At 42.7% G+C, this 26,941-nt stretch overlaps 1 protein-coding gene across 1 annotated transcript in view; it reads right to left on the minus strand.

The window, feature by feature from the left end:
- Positions 1–26,941, minus strand: part of DSCAM (DS cell adhesion molecule) — a 779,527-nt gene that overhangs the window by 110,115 nt on the left and 642,471 nt on the right. The window contains exon 27 of the mRNA XM_082245233.1: positions 14,756–14,932. Within this exon, the coding sequence (XP_082101359.1) occupies positions 14,756–14,932 (177 nt within the window). The remainder of the gene's footprint in view (positions 1–14,755; positions 14,933–26,941) is intronic.

Below are 26,941 nucleotides of genomic sequence, written 5' to 3' on the forward strand. Positions count from 1 at the left end.
TAAGGTGGGGGAAAAGTTGTCAAGCCTATAGGCTTTAAAAAATGACTGGGCTTGAGCTTGAATCAGGGTTGTCCAACCTTTCGACCTTCTTGGGCTACATTGGAAAAAGACGAATTGTCTTGGGCCACACATAAAATACACTAATAATTAGAATAGCTGATGAGCAGAGAAAGTTGTGCAGATCACAAGTTACCGATCACTGAAAGTGAAAAGTGGGCAACATAAAACTAGTGAGATATAGGACATTGTTTTTGATAAACTAAAGCCTCGTACACACGCAACGATTATCGGCCGACCGATCAGCCGTCTTTTGTCCAGTGTTGTTGTGTTGGTTGAAATGTGCTCTAGACTGCACACAAATTTTCTCGACCAACTTCAGAAGTGATGTCATGTTCTGGTTAACTTTCCGTGTGTTTTTTCTTCTCTGAGCATGCCCAGTCTTGCTCATCTGATTTTTGTCTGCCGAAATCTGTACTGACTGACGGAAAATCGGGCATTCTGTTGACGGGCAACAAAAATTTTATAGCCTGCACACCAGATTTTGTTCGGCCGAAAAGTCGGAGTCGGTTGTCGAAAGCATCATACTAACAAGCCGAAAAACGGCCGATCGGACGTTGGCCGAAAATTCACGGCCAACTATCGATGCATGACACATGAATATCTGGTTGGATGGATGGAGTAGCATTTCTCAACTAATTCTCAAGGTGCTCATTAGATATTTTGGCTCATATTTTGCCCTTCATGGGCTTCATCCTTGAAAATAGTTGCTCACAAATATAGGTGCTGCTGAAAACTGATGACATGAATAATGCGTGATTGTGAAGAGTTTGATATTTTTCTTTGGGAAGATAAAACTTCAAAAAAATCCAGTAGAGAGACACTGTCAAATATTTCTTCGGCTGCATATGTTCGCTAAGTTCGCTATGTGTATTTGCTAAGCATTTTTACAAGCCCCCCCCCCCCCCCCCACTCCCTCCAAATAAATCAACATTTTTAAGTACAATTATGATTTTGTGTTGGGTCGCATTTATAGACGTCTTGGGCCACAGTTTGGACACTCCCTGGCTTAAATCATTAAACACCAAAAGCTTTACTATGATAAAGACAGTCCCTCTTGAACCCAACTTTTATTTCCAATTTCCTCCACAACTGTCCCTGTGTGAGGCTTGATGTGTAGATATTATGTATAATTGTACTGCCAAATGGATTCAGTAAATGTCTATGTTAACATTCGCCCTGTACATGTTTAAGTGCCCTCTGTAATATTATTACCATTTTATCTATTAGTTATTACCGGTCAATCTTACCAGTAGACTTGTTATTTTCCTTCTTTCTTTTACAGGGTGACAACTAGGGTTGCCACCTCACCCTTTTAAACCATGACACACATTACACATGTTCTGCGGCTGTTTAAGGTGGTAATTAAACTCACTTAGTGCCTTATGTGCATTATATCAGCCTCAGAACCTGTGTGATTAATATGTGTTCTGGTTTAAAGGGATGAGGTGGCAACCCTAGTGACAACACTGTCTGCTCTGCTGTGAAATCACACAGCATTGGACAGGGTAGTCTTAGATGGGCTTGCAGTTGAAGTCCAACTCCAGCTAACACTATTGAACATTTGCAGAAATCATTTAAAACATTGCAGGGTTCAAACTATATGAAGCTGACCATTATAAGCACACCTGGCAGTGTTATATGGGTTGTCCCAACCCCTGTAATTGTCATTTTTATTGGACAGCTTGAACTGCAGTAATTAGTAGAAAATTATAAATAAAGACATGTAAATTAGAAAGAAATTATATAATCCTTTGCTATAGTGTTACTAAACCCACAACAGTAAAATCAGTCTGTATATGCAGTAAAGCATGCTTGTTATACTCATTGTGGAACCTAAGGGGTTAATCTTTTGCAATGTGTATAAAGGCTGTTTGATCCTGTCCCTCTGATCCTCCCCTTCTTTTATTGCCTTCAAAAAATAACCTTATATTTAAAGAGCCAGGGGACGGGCTGCACATGCTCAGTTTGGTGTTTTTTGCTATAGAGTTTTTTTTTTTTATTTCTTGGGAGGGTGCATGTGATCAGCACAGGGCCAATCAACACTGTCCAGACAGAGGGTCAGGGGAGAATGAAAACTCCTCCTACAAGCTTTACTAGGAAATTATACAAGTCACAAGACTGTTAAATATTGCTGATGAGAAAAGGTCATTATTTGTTTATATTTGCTACAATTATTGCATTTCCATGTTCTGTGTACTGTGGGAGACCAGATATAGTGAATGCAGGTTCTGGGTTTAGTAACACTAAGTCTGCACACTGCTTGGCAGGAAAGGCCCACACATAACCTCACTTGATGGACTATTGATTTTACAAACAGCGCCCCATCTGGCAGGACCACACAGTAAATGACACTACAAGGAAAGGTTGGGGAGTGTCCTAGAGGGCAGCGGACAGTTCCATTTCTCTCTTTTTTAAGAAACTCTACTGGCCATGTTCCAGCCAACAACAGGAAAGCATAAGGACAATTATTATTTCCGCCAAAGGCTCAGGAGCGGACATGGCGTAAGGCATGACTAATAGCAAGCACTCCTGTTATTTGCTCATTTGGCAACCATTACTGAACACACAAGAGCCCCTGTGTAAATTAAGGTCATACTGAAAACTGAGGAGATTGTACCAGAATGCAGAATTTCCAAGAATAACCGAATACATAAATACAGAAGCCATATTTAGCTTCTCACTAACTTGCCGCAGGCCTACTGTGCTGCATATATATATACCATGAATACTTTATGTGGGATTTGTCCCATTTACCTCATATTCTATATTATTTCTTAACAAAGCAGCAGTGTCAGTTCAAAAAAATGTATAATCACAAATTAGTCTGGGGAGAAGTGGCTATGACGTCATTTATCGCTGACCTCATCATCTAAATACATCCAACTTCACGTACCAAAGTTATGGGACTTTCTAGCCTTGGTCTCAATACAAATTGCTGCTATAGATGAAAGAGTTATAGAGTTTAGAATAGGGAGTTTTTTTTTTCTCAAATTTTTGGCAAAAATTAAGAGATTCTTAAAAAATTTGGACATTTTTGCAAAATGTATTGGAATCAATTGGGAAGGCAAAATTAAGGCATTTTTTCGGTTATTTAAACTTGAAGAAAACCGCACCAAAAATGTAATATAAAATCGCAGTTTACCAATCTTAAGATGTGATAGATACATTTGTTTTGTTTTTTTTTTTTGTTTTAGGTTAATTTCCCCTTTATTTCACCTGGCGATCCAGGAAGTAACACTTCCTGTCTTAGGGTGTCTGCCTTAAAGTGGATTGAATATCTTACTGGACAATGCTTTTTTTTGCTAAACCATTATCTTTAATAAACTATCATTTTGTTTTTCTTCTGTGACAGGGTGACAATGCTGTAAAAAAAAAAAAAGGACAGTTGTCGCCCCATAACATGAAGTGCCTAAACAAATACCTTCATGGGATCATTAGGAATTATTCTAACCAAGGTTTCAGATTTAAAAAGGCTGAAAACACCTTTTGGAATTACTCTTACATTGTTAAAGCTTATATGAGATTTTAGTGATTGGGTTTAAATGTAAAACCTACGTCTAAAAGTTAATATCTGCAATTTGCTTGGCAGCAGACCAACCATAAAACCCCAACCCTGAGCACTGCAGGGCCGCACACACCTGGAAGACGGATGCTGGTGCCAATGTCAGACTTGGCATGAGCAGGCACGAGGCAAGCTACACCACTAAGGAATATTACATTACTCCCTGCCAGACAATAAATGGATTGTTTGCAGAGATAATGCTCTATTGTTACATTTAATTGAATTTTAGAGAATATTCCATGTTTCAACCTTATCAAAAGCTCAGAAAGAAATTCTGCATTTAGCCCTACAGGCTTTAAGTGGAACTCCAGCCCAATGGCTACATACTCAATTGAACTACATAAAATGGGAACTGTTTTTTTTTTCTGCCTAATGATTTGTAATTCTGTTTAGCAAGTCTTGTGGGCCATGCATATGTGCCACACTATATAGCCAGGCAGTAGAAAACCCATTTTTTGCTGGTTTGGATGTGCGACTTTCTTTGTCATCCCTCTGCCTCCAACCTACTCACACACTTGCTTCAGATCAGGAATGAAGTACTAATCCCAAAGCATTAGCATGACAGCCAGGCATCTAGCACTGCCTTGGCTTGACAAATGGGCGTTCCTTGCCCTGAAATGCATAACCATGCCCCCACTAATCTAGTGATGTCATCGTCGAAGATAGCCGAGGGTAACCGAGTGAAACCCAATCCTGCTGAGCCAAATGAAGTGACCCCGGAAGCCGCCTAGTCACACTAAGAAGATCTTGCATTCCAGTGCGACAGCAACCATCCCCTCCATTCCAACAGCTTCCTGGCATAGCTCTGCCTCCTTCAGCTGTCTCCCAGACGATCTCTGCGGACAACGGCCACTCCACAGAGGGCCTCTCCCCCTCCTCTACAGAAAATTGCAACATTATGGCTCACAATGGGGGGGATTTACTAAGGGCGAATAGACTGTGCACTCATTCCATTTTCTGAAGACGTCACACCCTGTGACGAAACGCGTCAATTTGGAACGCATGTTAGTCACGTGGTCGTGAGGCAGAAGTAGCAGGTGGAACGCACGCTTGCAACTCGCGTGCTGTTCCCTGCCTTTGTCCCCAGATATACTGTTTTACAACAGTCTGTGGGTCCGCATTGCAATCTGACCTTAGTGCCACATTCTGATGCTAAGGAGATATTTAATATTGATTGTACCAGAACCCACGTTTTTGTAAAATCTTTTTTAAATAAAATAAAGAGCTTCCTTTTACGGAATTCACTTTGTGGATCCCTTTTTCCATTTACATCCACATCTAAACCTATCCTGGCTTGCCTGGGGCACGAGAAGAAGGAGGAGAGTGAGAACGTACCCAGGAGCATGCCGAAATTGGTCGCGGAAACCACCTGAGCCTTTGTGATATCTTTGCCATAAGGCAACAGAGGATCCACACTGTCTGGTGAGTTTTTCATACCCCTGAGCACTCGTGTTGGCCCTGGTTTCCAGATTTTGCACGATACAGCGATCATCATTCTTTCTGGATCTAATACTACTCCTCTCATCTATGCTGCAAATGTTTATTTAGATTTGGACTTTTGGTTTATTTACTGATTTACTGACTGCACAGATCATCCACCACTTCGCAAGAAAACTTTTGTTATCGATATATTGTATCAATGCACTTTATTTTTTTTATTGTTGCACCACTAGGGGGCTTGCTAAAGTGCATTGATACAATATATCGATAACAAAAGTTATATATTTATTAATTTTTTTCTTGACAAAAATTGTTTTCTTGAAATAAGCTTTTACTTTTGTAATATAGCACTGAACCTTTATCAGCATTTGTTTGTTTACTCCAATCTAAGTCTCCACACGTGGGGAGTTAGTTGCACTTGTATAATTGGGAGCACTTTTATATTTAGCAAGCACTGTGTTGCGGGAGAGGTCAGAATGACACATTTACCTATTTTTTTAATAGACTTTGCTCTCTGCAAGTGAAGTTGCACTCATTTTCCTTAATAAATGAAAATGTGGTAAAGCGTCACTTTGTAAAGAATACCCAATCAGGTGCAAGGAAAAAAAACAGAGCTGTAATCATTAATACATCATTAAATGTACTGTTTAAAGGCAAGAAGTGTGAGTACCTAACACACTCGTACCTGACCGACTTCATCTACGAGATCCTAGACAAAGTTGGGGTCACAGTCCTGACGTAACATCCGGTTGCCATACAGCCATGCCACAGGGCGTTTCATCCTTCCAACTTAATCCAGGATGCCCTAGACTCTAGAGCAGTTCTTTTCAACTCCTATCCTCGGGACCCACTAGCAGGCCAGGTTTGCAAGATAACTGAAATACATCACAGGTGATATAAATTTGCTGCTCAGTTATTGCAGTATTCTAGTCAGCATCTTCCCAAGATAATATTAAAAATCTGGCCCGTCAGTGGGTCCTGAGGACATGAGTTGAGAACCACAGTTCTAGGGGATCCTAGTCGAAGTTGGAAGGCTCAAACACGTTGGAGCATGGCTGTACTGCAACTGGATGAGATGTCACAGCCTGTACCGGAAGTGATGTATCGGACAGTGGGGAGACACCCATATTTTGGGCAGAAGTTCCTGGTATTAGTGACTCTGGAAGTGTAGTGGTCCTTTTGAGTGGGCAACGTTGGAAGGCACGATTATTGGTTTCATTTGTGAGTAGTTTTGATATTTTAAAAAAGTGCAAGTGATTTTATTGAATTACACTATTGGAACCTTGTCTTTTTTCTTCATGCCATGTGGGTAAGCCTGGCATTGGAAGGAGGCTCAGAGTACAGGGATCCAGGGGCACTGGGAGATCTGCAACTGTATATATAAAGCACTACATGCCGGTCTAAAATATGAGGGGCATGATGCTTTGGTGAGTCTGGTGAGGTGGGGAGTGGTGGAGCACTAGAGCACAGGGTGCAAACACATGTAGATTTTTTGGCTGGAGATCATTTTCACTGGAGTGGATTGTGGTGGATCGTTTCTTGGTTATTGATTTGTTTTTAAAGTGGAGTTCCGGCCTATTTTGCAACTTTAGTGACTCCTGGAGTGCTCGCTATGCTGATCAACAATTGGGTCCCTTACCTTATTTTCAGGGCATTTTTGATTGCCCTTCCTCCTTCTCCCCCTCTGTGGCCACGGCCACCGACATCACTTCCGCCTTTGCATTGCATCCTGGGAGCTGATTGCCATTACTCCCAGGAGGCTGGAATCAGGAAGAACTCCCAGAACACTCCCTGGATTCAGGAAGAGGGACACAGCAGATTACACTGCGGCTTCAGATGCCCACATCCAAGATGGCCGCGCCCAGACAGCGTTTTTTAAAAGTACGATTTTGACTAAAATCCAATACTATACACCTTGTAAGTATGAGAATAGCGGTTCTGTAAAGGGCGATGGATTAGTATTATAGGGGTATTTTTAGTCAAAAAAGTTATTTGAGGCCGGAACTCCGCTTTAACTCTCTTCACCATTTGAAGCACAAGGTGAACTTTCTTTTATTGGAAAAACATCCAAAAAGTACATACCAGTACAATTGCAGAGTATTTCATCAAGTAACAGTTTTAGGCTAGTGAGATAACACAAAGGCAAAGGCTGGTTTGGGTACAAGAAGACCTGGACTCAGAGAAAGAGGGCTGAATGAAGCTGGCCATAACACTGAGGACATCTAGTGGTAGGAAAAACATACTGCAGGGGAAATCACTGCATGTTATGGCAAAAGTTGGTTTTGTTATTAATCTTTTAATTGCCTTTTCATTTTTATCTTGTGATCTTTGGCTGGAGTTCTGCTTTAAGTAACACAGCCTCTTGATCTATTTTAAAGCTATCAATCCCCGTCTGTAATTTCTCCCTTGAAGTACTGTCGATAACTTACTAACTTACCCTGGCCTCTAGGAAGGCGGTGTATGATCGGTTTTCGAAGAAAAGTCAAGGTTACAAGTCCTGGAAGTAATTCAACTTAAAAGAGTGATCAAGCACAATGCAGCCATTAGCCGGCAGAGACACAGAAAGAGATGAAAGAGACCCTGCGTAAGTGGCACAGTAGGTTCATTTTACCAGATTGTAAATAATATATGCAGAAGCCGAGCTCAATAAATGCAGCTTTAGCCTTCCCTCCTGCCAACTGAGCCCATGCTAAGATATAGAGTGACACCTGTATGGGTATACAGTGCAGCCACCAAATTAATCCTTCACACTTAGCACAATGCAATCTAATGTTCAGTAACTCAAGCAACGCTCGCCTGTGGTTCTGTAGCTCAGGAATGATGCACATCCTGCACTGTGGGTATTCCTAGAGGCTGTTGGATAATCCTATGCTTGTAGGTCTGTATCATTGTGAATCAACATAACCTTGGAGGAAAGGTTCACTGAACTGGAGAATGTTATTGCAGTTTACAAAGTAAATTAACGTAGATACTGGATAACAAGTCCATAGGCATAGCACTATTCACCTTGGGAGATATTAGGACCCACTTGAAGCAGCAGACTGACTGTACAGTATATAGCCATACAACGAATTCCAAAATGACTGCAAATCGGTAGATGAAGTACTAAACTGGCAATATGATTGCAAATCAAGCACCTAGCCAACACATAGCTTTCTATAGCTTCATAAGTCCTCCAAGGATATCTGGGATACTGAAATGATCAAAGCTCGGCCCCAGCCGCTACTTCTTCCCAAACTACACTACGGGTCCATCACTGTGATGGAGCCCTTCAAAGTAGACCATAGAAATTCAAGGAGAGCCCCCCCTGGTGTTGAACAAGAGTGCTTCTTTAGGTGATGAAAAAGAACCTCCACCAACACCACAGCTCACTGGGCCTCTTTCCTTTAGGAATAGACCACCACCACCAAGCTATAAGTGGTCTAACAACACTCAATTCTCCACCTGGACTGGCCAGGTACCTGACAGACAACCCAAGATAATAATCCATTCCTGTCCCCTCTAGACCCATAACTCCAGATAGTAGCCAGTTCATGTAGCAGATGTCATAGCCTTGAAGTGAAGGCTATGACACCTGCTACAGGCACTGGATACTATCTGGTTAAAAGCCTACGTAATACACTTATTCAAATTAGTTAATCACTTGAAAAGCCCCATGCCTAGCCATAGCACTTTCCTATGATTGTCATGGCGGATTCAACACCTGGGTACTGAAGTTACAATACCAATTCTGGGTAGGAGAAAGAACCTACCAAAAGAATAGGTGGGGGCTCAAGGTGTCTAAACCGCCATCCAAGGAAATGAACGAAAAACAAGAAAAAGAAAAACATTGCCTATTTTATGTACCTTTGTAATGGACTTCATGCATTTCGCTATGTACTGTATGTGTCTTCTTATACTTGGTTTTAATATGTTAAAATAAAATAACTTGATTTTATTACTGTTGTTACTTTTTTGCTTACGGTACCCTTAAAATCCCACTAGCCCTCTCCTTCACACTTTTCTTCTCACACCTTTTTTCCCCTCTTTTTTCCGTCTTTCTTCCTTTCCTTTTTCCCCCCTTTTTTTCTCTCCTTTACTGTTCTCTTGTCTTTTGCTTTACTTGTTTTTCTTCTTTCTTCCTTTTTCCTTTTTTACTTTTTCTTGTTTTTCGTTCATTTCCTTGGATGGCGGTTTAGACACCTTGAGCCTCCACCTATTCTTTTGGTAGGTTCTTTCTCCTACCCAGAATTGATATTCAATCGGGATGTTGGTACCTTGTTACAATTTTGCACATCAAACACTATAATTTCATGAAGGTACAATACATATGTATGCTGCTCTAGCCTTTGGAGTAACAAGTATACTTGTATATTTGAAAGCGCTACGTTATTTTCCTATTTTTGCTGATTGTTACCAACAGTTTATGCTGGCTGCTTGTTTTAGTTAAATTGTAGTAACCTAAATGCAGGTTGATTTTTGATATATTTTATATATTTGTATACAAGTGCTCCAAGTTTCGAGCTGTTGGGACACTCATAAAGACATAGGGAGCTAACTATGCACAGGCCTGACCACACATCTGAATTGCAGTTTTAATGGAAGTTGGTGCTTTTGAAAGAGATACTTTTTCTATGCCCATTGATGGAAAAGTGATAGGGTCCTCAAAAAGGCCTCTCAACTGCTTCATACCCACCTCTCCAGTGACCATACACCACGCCCACCATCATTGCAGCCACCAACAAAATATTGGCAATGGAAGACTAGAGTGAGTGGTGAAGGAAGGGTTTTTTTTTTTCTATCTGCTCTTTTCTGTAATGCTGTTCTCCTACATTTGCTGTTCTCCTATGCAAGTAAAGCTGAATTTTACATTCCTCAAGATCTCGGTGCTTGATCTTAACCAATAACTTGAGCCTAGCAATTGGGAACTAGATGAAAGCACTGTCATGTGGGAGCAGGTCACATGCCCCCTGCATATTCTGATTCCATAAAAACACTTTTGAGAATTGCTAAAACCCTGATGAAGGGGGAGCATTTAGCCCCGAAATGCAGTAGATTGCTTTTAATTATCCGGTTTGTCTGATGGAACCAATTAAACATCTTTGGACTTTCAAAAGGTTTGTTTGCCACTTCTTCTGGCTCAGCTACCCATGCTTTATAAATTGGGTGACCCCCTTGCTTGGGGGGGGGGGGGGGGGGTGTCCCATTTTACAGACAACTGCCTAACCTAGGCCATTTGGCTCAATTACGAACCTCCTTTATATTGGTTAAGAATGCATATCCAGTGCCTCTACGCCATATCTACTCTGCTTAGATTGACAGCACATTGCTGTATCTTCAAGAGCTGAGAGAAAAGGTGTAAGGTCTCATTCACACAGGCGTACTTAAGCGTACACCTGTCTTAGGGCCATGTTTGCCCGCACAGGTGCTCTGTGCATCTGCATGCAGGCAGTCCTATTCAATTTATTGGGAGTAGCGGTTGCATGGGCACAGCCGCTACTTCCAAGTTGACATCTGCCGCACCAATGTCAATTAAGGAGCAGCGGCTGTATCCATGCAGCCGCTGCTCCCAATAAACATAAATGAGACTGCCCCCAATGTCAGAAACCCCCGTGCATCCCGTGCAGGTAAACACAGATATTGCACAGGTTTATGCTTAACTACACCCATATGAATAAGGCCTAAAGCCCTACTCAATCCCTCTCACCTCATCCACCAGCACCATCTAGCAGAGTGCAAGAGAAATCCAGCTTTCTAGCTACATTTACAATCAAAAATGTAGTAAATTACCTTTTTTTAAGGCATTTAACATGCCAACTTGCATTACAAATGCCTGCTTATCCCCCTGGGTGGAAAATAACTAAAAGCTACTTAAATGATATCAAGAATATCCATCCCCATATATTTAGGCCTATACTCCTATTAAAGTGGAATTTTACCATAACAACTTGATAAAAAATAATGTTCTTTAGCAAGGAACATACATTCCACATTAATAATTATGCCACCAAAATTAGTGTGTGCTATAAATTGCCTCCAGCATTGTTACTGTTTGGTCTTGCTGGAGGCTGCCATTTTGCTAAAGCCCAGAACCCCTGAACAGCAGTACACTTTAAAGCTGTCAGCAGATTAGCCTCTACAAATTCAGCACAGTGCCTTAAAAATTGAGGCAACTGAGCATGTGCAGAGCAGGGCGAAACAGTATTACTGGATTTTAACCAGTATAGGCACTTCTTTTTAATGTTTTACATAGCTATACCTGCAAAATGGGCCAGCCTGAAGTGATCTAGCAGGACTTAATTTTCCAACTAAAGTTCCACATTCCACATTAACTCTATAGTATGGAGGTGGACATCTACTCCTGCCTACTAGATGTTCAATTTTTGTTTGATCTAAACCAGTTTGATCTAAACCTGGTAAATTGTACAGTAAAACCTTGGTTTGAGAGTAACTTGGTTTAAGAGCGCTTTGCAAGACAAGCAACATTTTCAAATAAATTTTGACTTGATATACAAGCGATGTCTTGATATACAAGTAGCCTCAAGTCACAGCTGAGTATAAAAGAGAAGAGAGGCACCTCTAAGTGTAGCAATATGGTTAAATTTAACGAAGGTACAACATTTAGCAATTCACATGGTTGATGATTGGAACAGGCACATCTAAGTATGCAGGCATCAGTGGTAAAGCTGTCCACATAGGACCATCCTCCGCACCGTCATCTACGTCATCCTTTCCATGCTGCCCCTCGCTTTCAGATCGCTTTACTGCAGGGTGGTCTTCCCGGTCAGGATTGCAGACTAGCAGCCGAAGGTGCAGAAGATGGTCTATGTGGACAGCTTTACCCCGGATGCCTGCATACTTAGATGTGCCTGTTTTATTCATCAACCATGTGAGTTGCTAAATGTTGTACCTTCATTAAATGGAACCATATTGCTACTCTGTAGCTCCTACTGGATTTTGCTTCCAATCCCCTTGTGGAAGCGGCTATTTGTGGATGGACATTGTATGGTTACACAACCTATCGCAATGCTATAATCTTTTTATATGGACTATAAATTGAAGGATTTATGAATAAATGGTTGTGGGACGAATCATCTGAGTTTCCATTATTTCTTATGGGGAAATTTGCTTTGATATAAGAGTGCTTTGGATTACAAGCATGTTTCCGGAACAAATTATGCTCGCAATCCAAGGTTTTACTGTATTATCTAATTGCAACATGCATGGTACCATTAGAAGTGAGTAATGTCTGTGAGCGACAGCAGCTCTGGATCGGAGTATGAAGGCCGACATCTGTGTTTGTAGGAGGCCAGGGGAATACGCCCCATCAGATTTACTATAGTGCTGGGCCAGGCATACATATGTACATCACTGAAAATTAATATTTTTTCATGGTGTAATGATGGGGTGGCAAAGAATCTTGTTTATATACACTGCCTGGCCAAAACAAAAAAGTCGTCACCTGGAATTAACTAAGCAACTAACTAAACTAAGCATGCAGTAACTATCCTATTGGATAGGTACGGCACGTGCCCAAAGAATGAGGTCAGCTGACTACCTGAATATACTGAATGACCAGGTTATTCCATCAATGGATTTTTTCTTCCCTGATGGCACGGGTATATTCCAAGATGACAATGCCAGGATTCACCGGGCTCAAATTGTGAAAGAGTGGTTCAGGGAGCATGAGACATTATTGTCACACATGGATTGGCCACCACAGAGTCCAGAACTTGACCCCATTGAGAATCTTTGGGATGTGCTGGAGAAGGATTTATGCAGCGGTCCGACTCTCCCATCATTTGGTGAAAAATTAATGCAACACTGGACAGAAATAAATCTTGTGACATTGCAGAAGCTTATCGAAACAATGCCACAGCCAATGCATGCCGTAATCAAAGCCAACAAAACATTAGAGTCTGTGACTTTTTTTTTGGTGGCGACTTTTTTTTTTGGCCGGGCAGTGTATTTCTTACCAATGCTGGGAAAGTAGCTCTCAATTGGTTGAATTTAGAGATTTCAGTATAAAAAAAATTAGTATTCAGTATTTTAAAAACAATATCCTGCTTTTAATTGGATTTTCTTTATACTGAAATTACAGTTAAGATGAATGTCTGTTCATTTTACTACCCATATCAAACAATGTACTGTAGAATCTTATTAGTTCTTTGTATTATTAGGCAGTGCGGGTTTATTGGTCTATAATAGTAGTTGCTATTATTAAAAATGCCAAGCACTATTTGTATCCAAAATGATAGTATAAAGTAATCCTACAGTTTTAGAAAAAGTATTTTGGTGGAGAATACTTAAAGTGTTACTAAACCTGCAACAGTAAAATCAGTCTGTATATGCACTGATTAAAGAGGTTGTAAACCCACCTCACAAACTTTTACCTATAGATAAGCCTATTTTCATATTCCATTCCATAGTTTCCACTTATGCATCCCATACCATTATGAACTGGTATCATGATTTTATCATGACTTGTTAGAATTTTCACATGAATTGCCTTTGTTCTGAGAGGCTTTTTGGGATCCAGTGGATAACCTGTACTGTCTTGTGTACATGCATTATTTGCTTATTGAATATACGCTTTTTGATACAATTTTATATGTCTCTATAAATAAATGATATAATTTTTATATATAATATTGTTGTATTTATTTTCATCAGGATCAAAATCCACTTTTAGCCTTCAAAGTCCCAATGCCATGTGAGAGACTGTAGAGACCCCAGTATGCTGTGGGATCCTCTCATCCCTCTCTCTTTGTCTTTTCATATAGATAAGCCTATATTAAGGCTTACTTATACAGTAGGTGCTATAAATATCTCCCAAACTTGCAACGTTTAGGAGATATTTAGAGTGCATACTGCCAATGACGTCATCGGCGCATGCGCTCTGAAGGAACGGCCACCCGTGCCAGTCCTTCAGAGCTCAGTGCCGCGAACAGTGGCTCCCGCGCGCACGCGCGGGAGTAATGTAATCGCGCCTCCGGCCAATCAGATGGCAGGAGGGCGCGAACCAGGAAGCAGGACGGCCGGACATGTCGGCCGTCCTGTCGCTGAGCGGGCGGCACGGCAGGGGCTTAGTTTTAAGGTAAGTACTTCATAATGAGCTAGTGTGCGATGCATACTAGCTCATTATGCCTTTCTCTTTACAGGGCTTTTTTTTTCATGTTTTTTTTTAGGGACTTTACTTCCTCTTTAAGGGGGGACTCTGATTTAATGAAAGGTCTCAAAGGGGGGCACTAATATAGGGGTATTTAATGGAGGGGTCTCTATGGGGGGTCCCTGTATTATGAGGGGGTGACACTAACCCCTGTATTATGAAGGGGGAGTGACACTGACCTCTGTAATATGACGGAAGGGGGACACTGAAAAAAAAAAATAGCTGTGCACCGCTAAAGTGTTTGGGTTGGCTTGAAGAAAAAGTGGCAACCCTAGGCAAAGCTCAACAGAAAGGCTTTTGGGCCTGATGAAGGAGATGTTGATTTCCAAAAACATTCTACTCTGCTTCTTCTCTAATATACAAAAACTTGTTCTGTTTTTCTTGAGCTGTAAGTAGCGCACCATTTTATATACTCTGCAGCACAGCTGACATTAACAAGAAACCCAGGCTGACATTTGTAATACATCGTCCTTCTTGCTTAGACTAAAGCCTCCTCCTTATCTGCTTGGTGCACATGCTACACATTGACAAGGGGAGCTTCTTACCTCGCAGTCTCTTCAGTCTCTGTTCTCTCCTCCTCCTCCTGACAATCAGCAGCAAGGCGAAGACAAGCAGGACGGCGATGAGGATGCAGGAAATTGTCACCAGCATTTTTATCCCCTTATTGTTTGACAGACCTTCTTCGCTCGTCACAATGGACTTTATGAGTGGTGGAATTGTACCTGCAAATGACCAAAAACCAATGTTACAGAACAGCAACAGCGAGCAATGAAAGGGGAACATAAATGGTTTAATGATTATTTTTCAAACACATCTATTACATCTGGTCTTATTATCAATGAATATTTTAAAAACCTTTGTTCTATGTAGAATTGGTAAGGCTGGCCATATATTTTACAATTTTCTTGTACAATTTTCCTATAGAATCACCAAAGCCAAAAAATACGAGGTCAAACCTAAACACTTTCAATGTGTATGCAATCAGGCAGTCCCTTGCACTATGTAGTTGAAGATAAATCTAAAGGAAATAGAAAAAAAAAGTGTCCATGCACATGTGGGCAGCCACATTTTACTGCTTTCAAGTCAGTAGAGCTGCACAGCGATTGTGCTTTGCTGATTCGGTAATCTCAGTGTAAAGCTGGCTACACATTATACAATTTCCTTGTCTAATTTTCCTTTAGATTTACCAAAACCATATAATATGGGGTCAAACCTAAACACTTTCAATATGTATGCAATCAGGCAGGCCCTACATAGTTGAAGGTAAATCTACATGAAATTGAACAAAAATTTTTTTAGCCTAAGGCAGGGGTGTCAAACTCTTGTTTCATTGAGGGCCACATCAGCATTATGGTTGCCCTCAAAGGGCCGGTTGTATCTGTAAAGCCCTGTACACACGATCAGATTATCAAACGATCGGTCGTCCGTTTTTTGTTGCACGCTAGTCTCATGTGGAAAGTGAAGAGGTTACTTTCATACGAAAATTCCCGTAAGACAGAATTCTACTTCAGAAGTGATGTCATGTGTTGTGGATTGTTTTGTATGTGTTCTTTCGTTTCTGAGCATGCCTAGTCTTGCTCTTAGGATTTTTTTCGGACAAAAACTGTACTAATTAAATGAAAATTGGATGTTGTGTTGATGTACGATAAAAATTTTATAGCCTGCACATCCAGTTGTCGTCTGAGCCCCGGTTCACACTTATGCGATGCGGGAAGGCTGCGAATTCGCAGCCTGTCCCCACATCGCAAACGCACCCCCGGCAGTTCACACTGCCATATGCGATACGCTGGGGGTGTCAATGTAATCTTAACGACACCCCCAGTTTGATCGCATATCGCAGTGCGATCTTGCAGTTCGCACAGGATCGTATCGCACAAGTGTGAACCGCTGTGCTATCCGATCCTGATGCGGCTGCAAAAAAGGGTTCTGTGCGTCTTTGCTGCGGGTGCGGTGCGAATTTAGCCATACAAAGTGTATGGCTAAACTCGCACCGCACAGCCGATCGCATGTAATGAAGGAGCAGTGCGCGATCGCCGCAGCCGCATCAGTGTGAACCGGCACTACAAATTCGTAATCGGCTGTCAAAAGCACCATACTAACAATCCGAAAATCAGCAGATCGCTCATCGGACGAAATTTCCCTTCTGATTTTCGTATCGTGTGTACGGGCCTTAAAACTAGTTGTCCATAGCACAGCACTCCTCCCCCCATTCCTCATTACACTAGACGTTAAGAATCCCCCACCCTCCCTTACATCACAGGGCCCTCCTCCATCCTTACCATGTGCTGCTGCAGGAAAGTAGATGGGGGGGGGGGAGCAGAAAGTGCAGGGTCTGGAGGAGGACCAGAAGAGGGCTCTCCTCTTTGCTGCCGACTGTTGAGAGAAGATGTATACAAGGACAAGAGTGCTGCAACTCCAATGTATTCAGCCCCCAGGTCATGTGTTTGACACATTTGGCCTAAGGGCTTGTTCTCAGTCCTTGCTGTCCTTCTAAAAAGCATTCCACAGTGGATCACATTGAAAGATCTAAACTGCAAGTGCTGGTGTAAGAATTTTAACAAATAATTTACTGGGGAATTTTATTTTATTATGCTCTATGTGTAAAAGCACAGAGGGTTTAATACTACTTTAAGGGAATAGCTGAATGTGCAAAGCCCTATTTCACTGATTGGTGGCTACTAAACTCATACAGAACCAGTACTCGTTGCATTGTCTTATATAATACACCTGAATAAACACAATCTAGCTTTATGAGTCTTTGTTCACATTGGAGTGATTTTTCAAGTCGCAGCCTATCGCCTGTAATGGCACCGTTCCAATCGGTGCAATTCAAACTTTGCGGCACTGCACTGATTGGCAACAGTAGTTCCTGCGACACTTTTGCCGATTTCAGGTGCGACTTCAATAGACATCTGTGCATGAAGCCGCACAAATGTCTTTCAAGTAGCACCTGAAATCACGCTGACCTGCTACTTCAAGTGAAGTAGCACAATTTCAAAGTAGCATCGATTTGAACCAGGGCTGACATTGGAAAGAAGGAACATTTTTATTTCCAAAAGGCCAAGTAAACACTTTTCCAGTGCAAACACAAACTTCCTGAAAATCTATTATAAGAGAAATGTATAGGCTGCCATTGCTAACCTCTACCTTCTGAAAACGCTTGTTGCCTGTCTGTCATGCCGATCCTCTTGTTTTTTTTTTCCTTTGGGTCTCTAACTTTTCCCAATTGCTGATAAGCACTTCCAACATTCCTGACTAGCACACATGCTGAGTACAGAAGCCAGTGGTCAGCAATCAATTCCATGGCAGAATAAAATATCCCCTTAACTGTTAATCAACACCATAGGTGTGTGCAGCCTATTGCATTAGGGTGTGCACCCCAAAGTTTAAATACACATGCATGTGTTTGCCTACATGTATATGGCCCCGGTACATTACTCTCCCTGCTGCAAAGTGAAATAGAAGTGTGTGGCACTTCTCTTATGGCAGAGCAGGTCCGAGGGAGATCTTTCCCATCTCCTCACTGGCAAACAGAGCGATAATGCTAATGTGCCCTAGGTGATTAGGGTGTGCCCAGGCACACCCGGCACACCCTGTGCGCACGCCTATGATCAACACTTTGTTGTGCATACAGATTTCACCCTGCCTGCTCCATAGGTAGCCTCACCAAACTCATAGTGGCATTGGCAGCTCTGTGCAGAAAAGGCCAATGTGGGAGCTAGCCACACTAAGATTTCTTTTTGCAACTTTATAGTAACCGCTAAGCAGTTTTGGGCTTACTTTAGCTTTTTTTTCTCTATACAGTATAGGTTTTATTTAAGAGGCAAGAAAAACAAACAATTTTTTTTTTTTAAAGATTTCCCTTACTGGGCAAAATATATAGGCACAGGGATCGTGCCAAGATCTGTGGGGTATAATTCAATGGCGGTTCCTTAATGGAACATCCTCTGCCAGTGATGACAAATTAGTCAATAAGAACGCAGCTGATAAGCCGGGAGCCTGCATGCGGCACCAGGTAGCTGCTTCAACATGCTGCGGGCTGCCGGAGGAATCTGAAATTCGGCTCCACTGAGTACTTTGCAAGCTGAGTAATGACAGTTCATTTTCATGCTGCCGTAAGCACTAGGACTTTCCTGACTTCTCAGCGTTCAAGTGAAATAGAAAATGGATAAGTAGAATTAGGCTTGGTTTTAAAGCCAACCTGAGGACCGTTTCAAATGTTTGAAGGTAACCTGTTCTGAGAGTGATGTAGAGGGTTCCATTCCTGAACAGATTTTCAAAATGTGAGTTGTCTGCTGTCAGCCATGGACTTAAATTCTTAACTAGTCACTGACTGGAAATAACTATGCAGATTAGGAGTTCTGACTTTACTTTCATACATGCTTATTACAAATCAGTGATTTCTGGAATAAGGAGGCTACTAGATCAGTTAAGCTAGGTTCACACCTATGTGATTGCTGCAGCTTGGGTTTGCAAGAGGGAGAAGCCAGAAAAGGGTCCCTGCACTTTTTTAAAAATGCAACTGCAGGGAAATTGCATGGTGGGAGGCAGAGAATGGACACTATGAAGGGCAGGCAGAATAAGTCTTTGTGCTGTGGCTCCAGACAATAAATTAGGTTCCGGGCTTCTTCTTTTATATCAATCTGGTACTTTGACAGTGGGATGCCTTCATATATTGAAGCAGTATTAATTCCGCTTCCAATTGTGATGTTCAGCCCCAAGTAAACAGGGGGCCGAATGGGAAAAAATTTGAATGTTTGCCCAGATGGCCAAAGTTTGGTCCACATCTAGGTTTTGACTGAGCCATTGACTCATTCATCCCTATTCAAGGGGGAAGAGGGAATGCCCTGTCGGGGTTAGCAGAATGAAGAAACACTGGAGTTGGTGGTCAGTGAAAGGTAGAAATACCTGATGTTGAGGCAGTGGAAGGAAGACATGCCCAGCATTGTTGGTTAGTGGAAGAAAGCCATCTTGGTTACTGGCCGGTACGAAGAACTGTATGGATTCTTATTTGGTATACAGAGCTCTCTTTTATTCATAATATCATGTGAGTACTTTTAATTGAGGTGCTTGTTTCTATGTTTTATGTCCATACACTTGCCACGCTGTTACTGAAAAGTGCAGTAGATCTAATTTGGACAGCTGGGATGATTGTGTGTCTTGATGTGGGTGGATGCCTTACTTATCTATTAAGGGAATGCAGAGCTTAGGCCAGGGCCCATCCCTAAGCCCCCCCCCCCCCTTGAGCATGACCACAAACATTTTCCAGGGCCACTGGCTGTCCCACCAAATCCAACAGCCCCATATATTCAGCAAGGATGCATCCCCATATAATCAGCAAAGAGATGGCCCAATCCAGCAGAGACATCCTCATATATTCACCAAAGAGCCAGCCCAATCCAGCAAAGAAACAGTCCAACCCAGCAAAGAGACATCCCCATATAGCAAAGAGACATCCCCAACCAGCAAAGAGACACAGCACAGCTCACATCCACCAACATTGTAAATTAATTTACTAAAAATGTGATGAAAAATGTATATATAACGTGTATATATCAAATCGACCTTGCTCATAAACAACCAATGATTACGAAGAAATCAATATGTGAAAAAACAGTGCTCACAAAGTCCCACTAAATATCTCCTTATTCCTTGGCAGTGAGATGATAGACACTCTTCTTCAAGACACTTCACTCCAGAGATCACCCGTGAGAATAAAGATTCCTTCCTCCACCGACAATCACATGCACAAGCCACTCACCAGATGTATTTGACCCCACTACAGGCAGTCAAAAATAGCATAGAGATAAATCCATATAGGTCCTAGGGTCCATCAGATGAGGTACTTATTCTCAGATTAGGGGTATATGAAAAGAGAAAGGCCTCTCATTGCGCAATAATCAAACCAGTTTATTTAGTAAAGAAAAAGTTCCACTTAGTGTACAAACTTGTTCTCAATCCTCTAAAAACAGGGGACGCCGTTCCGCGTTCCACCTGCATCCCAAATAGCGGAAGTGACGTGTTGCATATCCATATCCCTACATGTTTCACCACTTGGCCCCGAATAACGTCAGACGCTTAATGATGAAACGCGGGGACCACTGGGATCGTGGAGGACAGAAGACGGAGATACTGCATACATTCCTTTAAGCTCAGAAAGGATCTGGACATCACCTGCTTTGTCCGGGTTTGAATCTGGGCAGAGACACTTTCAGAAGGTTTGGGCTTGGACTTGGAAGACTTCAGAAAGGGCAAACCAACTGCCCTCCATTGTCTGAAGAATGGTTTAATCGGCCTATAGGAACAAGCTTCTCTGACACCCCCCTTAGCCCTTTTGGAGAAGCAAAAGGCCTGGCGCTGCTTCCTACTCTCCCGGTGAATCAGGCCTGACTTGCCGCCCAAGACCCGCTGAATTGCTGACTCCAAAGCCTTGCCAAAGAGAAGCTTCCCGTAAAACGGGACCGAAAAAAGGCTGTGTTTAGATGCATTGTCCGCTGACCAGTGCTTCAACCATGAAGCTCTACAGGCTGTCACGAAATGGACCATCATCTTAGCGGTCATCCTGACTTGGTCCACTGATGCTGATCTTACAAACTGTAAAGGAGAAGAATTACCCCTTCCAAGCCCCTCTCCTGAAGACTCAGCCTCCAACTCTGTTACCCAAACCTTGAGGGCAGCTGCCACAGACGTGAGCCCCATAGCCAGCCTGAATTCTGCTCCTGCCACCGTATACAATCTCTTTAAATCTGTGTCAATTTTGCGATCCATGGGATCCTTAAAAGATACCGAATCTTCCAGTGGAAGTGTAATAAGGTGGGCCAGCCTCTGCAATGAAGCATCCACCCTTGGAGCAGTGTCCCATAGTTTTGCATCTCTAGGGCTGAAAGGATAAAGCTTTGAGACCCTATTATGGACATTCAGTTTTTTGTCTGGCCTAGCCCATTCATCCTCCACCATTTCCTGAATTTCAAAAATGAGGCGGAAGGAAGGAAGGGATTTCTTCAGATCAGGGTAATATTTGCATTGCTTCCTCTCCAAATCAGAGTTAAAACAGACTGATGCTTCCAGTTCTGAATCCTCTGAAGCTGAAGACAAAGCGGGGTGAGCTGGTTTCCTAGAAATGTTCCTCAACCCTTCCTTGACAGCTGCCTTAATATAGGATTTCACCTGCCGAGCATCTGCCGCATTGTCTCGCGCAGCTTTCTTGAAGCAAGAAGCGCATACAAGCTTCCCTGGCAGAACTTGGGCTGAGCAAGCCCAACAGGCTTTCTCTTCTCGTTGGTTTGATGAAGATGGCTTGGGAGACGAAGAGGATCTTCTTCTGTGCTTACGCTTAGATTTACTCTTCTTGGAGGTCTTTCTATGCTGTAACCTCTCTTGGCTCAGATCTGAGTGGCTACAATGAGGTAAAGGTGAAGGCGGTCTGGACAGTTCGGACAGACGATCCTGCTGTTCTTGGCGACTTTGCGATGCCAGCCAGCGCAGCATAGTCTTCAGCGGGCCTGCACAACAAACACACAGTACTTTATACTGTTAGTCAGCCCACCGCCTAGAGCAAACATGCAGTTGTTTTAACTGCATCACAGCCAGTGCCAGCACCAAGTACACCCATCACCTCGGGAGGTTTACAGCCCATATGGGGGGGGGGGGGGTCTTCTGACACGGAAGAGGCTGAACCCCAAACAGGGTGATAAAAACGAGTCAAGAAACACACAAAAAAAGGAAAAAAAAAAAACCAAAAACCGCTATTTTTTTTTAAAAAAAGGTGTCCAGAGCGAGGATGGAAAAAGAACACTTGCTTAAGCAGACAGCCGCCATTTATGGGCTAAGAAAATGGTGGTCCTGGAGGGGTCAGAGAGGGGGGAACTGACCCATGGTAGGCTGACATGAGGAGGTCCAGGAAAAATGTTTAGCATCAGTGGTCAGTGGGAGGATGAAATGACCAGTGTAGGGTAAGTAAGAGGAAGCAATGCCCAGCATCAGTGGGAGGAAGGTATGTTCAGTATCAGTGGTCAGAGGAAGAAAGAAATGCCTGCTCTCAGATCGGTGGGAGAAAGGCATGCCCAGTGTCAATGGTCAATGTTGAGTCAGTGGGAAGGAGAAACTCCCAGCATCTGTAGTCATTGGAAGAATATAATGCTTGGCATCAAAGATTCTTGGGAGGAAAAAGATGTCTGTATTTACGGATGAACATGGGTTCCGTCCGAACTTAGATTTTGAACAAATCTAAATGCAAGCCGTCATTCCTGATAAATTCAGTACCCAATTAGCCAATGCCCAGCATCAGTGGAAGTAATACATGTGCGAAGTCAGTGGTCAGAGAAAGCAAGAAATGACTTCAGTCAAAGCCAGTGGGAGGAAGACATGTCTGGCGTTGGTGGTCAGTGAGAGAAATGACGAGGGCATTTTCCACCTCGCAGCTCCATGTAACAAAGAGCAGAGGATGCTCAGGACACCATTGACCTAATATGGCCACATTTGGTCAATGTCATTGTCTATTTTGTATGTCAATGAGGTGAAAAATGCTCTGTTGTCAGTGGGGAAAAGTGTTAGTGTTATTGGTGCTCAGTGGGGAGAGAGGGAGGCACTGGTTTTAAGTGGGAGGATAGGGAGACACTGGTGTTTTGTGGGGGTTAAGTGATGTTCAGTAGGGGGTGCTAAATGTTTATTTTAGGGCTAGACTGAAAAGTGTAACATGTAAAAGGCTGCCTGACACTGACAGGCAGAAGTTCTGCACAGCAGATGCCTGGGTCTACCTCTTAATAGATTTGCAGCTTTTTACATAATACATAGAGCATGTTCACACTTATCAGTATTTGGCCAGTTTTTCTGTTAACAAAAAAGCAGAAGAAAATGCATGAAAAAGCATCCTTTTAAATACTATGGAACTCTTCACACCGGTCAGTTGCATTTTTGGCTACTTTTACACTGCTTTGTTGCAAAAGTAGTTTCAAATCTGTAATTGTGTAGGCTCTTGCTTTTCCCAATCCCAAGATGGGAACGTCTTCTGGAAATTAAATTTGTGCTTGGTAAAGCTAATTTTAGGGTCCATTGATGTAAGGCCTGAGGAAGATATGGAATAGGCTATGTGTGATGCTGATTAGGCCAGGCTGGGGCATGACACAGGGCTACGATAAAGCTTTGGGTTGACTTTGTCTGCTATTAAAGGGCCAACGGCTACTACCAAGAAAACCTGATAAAAGAAAAAACATGCTAAACTAAATTGGGGTTAGGAATTGAGATTCCCCCTACAAACTGTGAGCCTTATTTGCTGCCATCTTTTTTTTTTTTTCCCTTCTAGAGTGCGTTTCCTATATCTCTAAGTCTCTTTTTATTCATCGATAAAACTACTAAAATGTAAATGTAATCCTACCATTTTGAGGATCATTTTAAACCACTCTTAGAGGAGGAATGCTGATAATAAAAGAAGACAAAAACTAGAGAATCTAAACTAAGAGGTAAGTATAAAGATAGATAGATGCAAATGCAATTACCATGTAAAAAAAAATACAGGCATGTATTTTTTTTAAATCGTTTGGCTATCCACACTTTAATGGATGACGGTGCACATAATTTACCCTTCCCCGTACTAAGGGGCGGGGTCCATGTGTCAGAAAGGATAGTGGCTCTTGTTTCCATAGTAATTTGTTTCTCCCTATCATACCTGGCTCCCAGTAGGAATTAATGTATCTAGTTGCTATGGGCAACATAAGCTCTTCACACATTTTTCAGCATGAGGTGTTTTTGACTTGTTAGTGACAGCTGTGCAGTGTCACAGCACAGGAGCCATCAGCACACCAGGGGAAAAATGTGTGCCAGTCGCTGGCACCATCTGTACCTTATCCCAGCCAAAATATAAAAGGATGAAGAGCTGGCAGGATGATAAAGGCCACGGCAGAACACTGCCCGCTCTAATGAGCTCAATGGATAAAAGTCACCCTACGGCCATCTTTGATAGAACCGAGAACAAACTATGCAAATAAGGACAGCTCTGGGAACTACATTTCAATATTGCGTTCCACATGGAAAATGGAGAGGAGATGATAAATGTGAAGCTGCAGACGTCTCATGTTCTCATATTCACACCATATGCTGTGAGACTCCAGTCAGGGCTAGGTCATCTAAAAAGACATTCCATGGAAAATAAAACGAGTCACAGGTTTTTTTGCCTGAGTGCTCCAATAATTAGACACAAGTGTTATTTTAAAATCAATATGTGGGCAGGCTATGAAAAGGATGTGTTCACATATTCCCAAGGACCCACACTAACATCTATAGCTGCAAACACTGGAGCAATTGATCCTGAAAAATACTTTCAGGTAAATTTACAAGAACATAAAGCCTAACTCTGAGCTTTGAGGGATGAGGCATGATTACATCACTGCTGCGCTTTGCATCATAACACTAAGTTCAATGGCTCAGTTCATAGTTAAAAGGCTCTGGGTATGACAAGGTATAAGTTCCCTTTAAGGTATAGTCCCAACCAAGTGTTGCTTGGGTGCTCTACTGTCCATTAGTTACACTCACTAGGGGGATTTAAACCTTTTGGGAGAGGAGTTAGATGGGTCAGAGTAGCTTCCACTGAAAAGAGAAATGCCCAATGTTCCTAGAAAAGATGAGTAACTCATGCACCACTATGTAGTCAGGTGGTGAATAGCTTTTTCCCTAGGGGGAAAGCGTTAGATTGCCTATAGTTGGAAAAGGATGCATTATAAGTTGTGCTTCTATTTGCTCATGAACAGGGCTAGAAATTGTAAGCCACATGTGGGTACTGTGACTTAATGAGTCCCGATCCCTGCTATTGGGAATGCTATGCTCTTTGCTCTTGATGTTGTATAATTTGCCTTTATGACCTTAAAAGATGTACTTGTGCAAATTGCAGAGTAAAATGTTTCTGCTATCAAGAAAGACAACAGTGTAGGCACAGTGGTAATGAGTAAGTGACACATCTAGTCGTGAAACGCGTCTACCGTTTTGTCCTGCACTCACAGCGTGTATGTATCATATTTTGCCAATTATTTGATGTGGAATAAACACACTCCATTTTTGATCTTTATCGGAAGTGCGGTCATTCCTTCTTACTAACAGTGTAGCCAATGCCTGGAGGAAGAAGTTGGTAGCCAGCTCTAAAGGGAATGGGGCAGTTGGCCTGTCATGAGTAAGGCCTGTGGGCTTTATGGAATGGTGGAGTGTACAGTCTTCTGAAAATAGCCATTTAGCTGGAGGCCTTTGCATTTGGCACGCTTAGAGCACTTGTCGGGTTTCTATGGTAGTGAGCCCTTGTAGAAGGCCAACTTTGGAGTTCCCTGAGTTGCAGAGTCTAAGCCCCGGCCTGCCCCTTCACCAGGGCCCCTGAAGGTGGAGATGGACTTGAAGCAGACTGGAAACAGGTTGTGGCCCCCAGGTACACCCAGCAGAGTATAGATGGCCGAAGAGGATCTGGGAAACAAGCCAAGGTCAGGGCACATGGCAGGCAGACAAAAACGGTAAACAAAATCTAGGTTGATACACGGGAAGTCAAACACAGAAAACAAGTAATATGTGTGAAAGCAGGAGCAAGGAGAAACTAGGAAGTTGCTCAGGCAACACGAGCTGCACTGAGCATGTCTATATATATATATATAGACAAGCAGAGTGGGAAGCGGGACCAGGAAATATATAGATAGAAGGAAAAGGGATAGAAATCCACAGTAGAGCAGGCAACACCCATAAGTGAGCACAGAAGCCAGCAGCACATGTGAGCAGAACCACAGGTCCAGCAGAACCACTGCAGCAAGGACGTAAAAACTTCACAAGCAGGAAACTGCAGGCTCCTAGAGAGTTACCTGGAGCTATCATTATTGGAGAGGCCTATCGTGGAGAAAGTTTGCTTTGAAAAACTGAACTGGGGAACAACGGAGTCCTAAGTTATGGCTTTGGTCATATAACTGAAGAACCTGCAATGCACTTCTACTATCTGAAAAGCTTAGACAAACCTCTTGGAAAGGGCAGTGTCATTGTCATTCGTAACCCCCCAATACTAAAGACCTTTTGTTGCAAAAACATATAACTGTGGGGGGAAGCACTAAAGAGGAGCTGCTTTTTTTGTCTTAGGGAACATTGAAAAAAAAAATTCCAGAGTTGGGGTTTAGGACGCATACTTTCTGGAATAAAGTATTGTTTTCCTTTTATGTACCGTATTGTAAGAATTAGGGTAAAAACTATCGCATAATATCAGGTTCAATGCACCTTTGGCTTTCACTGGACTCCTGGTGGTAGGAGTGGATGCCGCCGAGGAGGGCCCGCTGGTCGGAAGGGCTTGCATGTCTGTAGGATGCTGCCTGCTGGTGCTGGGGTGTGTGGCTGCGGCTTGCTGTAAGGCCCGGGCATCACCGCCATTTTGGTGAAGTCCCCTCGAGGCTGAGGTGAAGAAGCCGGACAGCTTGTGGGGCTGTGGGCTGTGGCGGTGGTTCTTTCCTCCTCTGAGGCATGGTGGATGTTCTCCTGTGCCTCAGCTTGATGGATGCGGCTGGTGTGGGTGCGGTGGTGCTCCGATGTGAGCGGATTCCGCCGTCGGTCCGCAGAGCTCCGAGGCTAAGCGGCCATACTAGAGTTCAGTCACCAAAGCCCCCCCCCCAGGGTCAGTGCACCTTTTGTATTGTGATCTGCAGTGTTTGCAAAGCTCAAGGCTACAACTTACACATTTTTGAGAGGAGACTGTGATGGTGTGAAGATTTGAGAAAAGAAAACAA

Source organism: Pelophylax lessonae (genome assembly GCF_965119305.1).
Source record: "Pelophylax lessonae genome assembly, chromosome: 2".
NCBI classification, from domain to species: domain Eukaryota; kingdom Metazoa; phylum Chordata; class Amphibia; order Anura; family Ranidae; genus Pelophylax; species Pelophylax lessonae.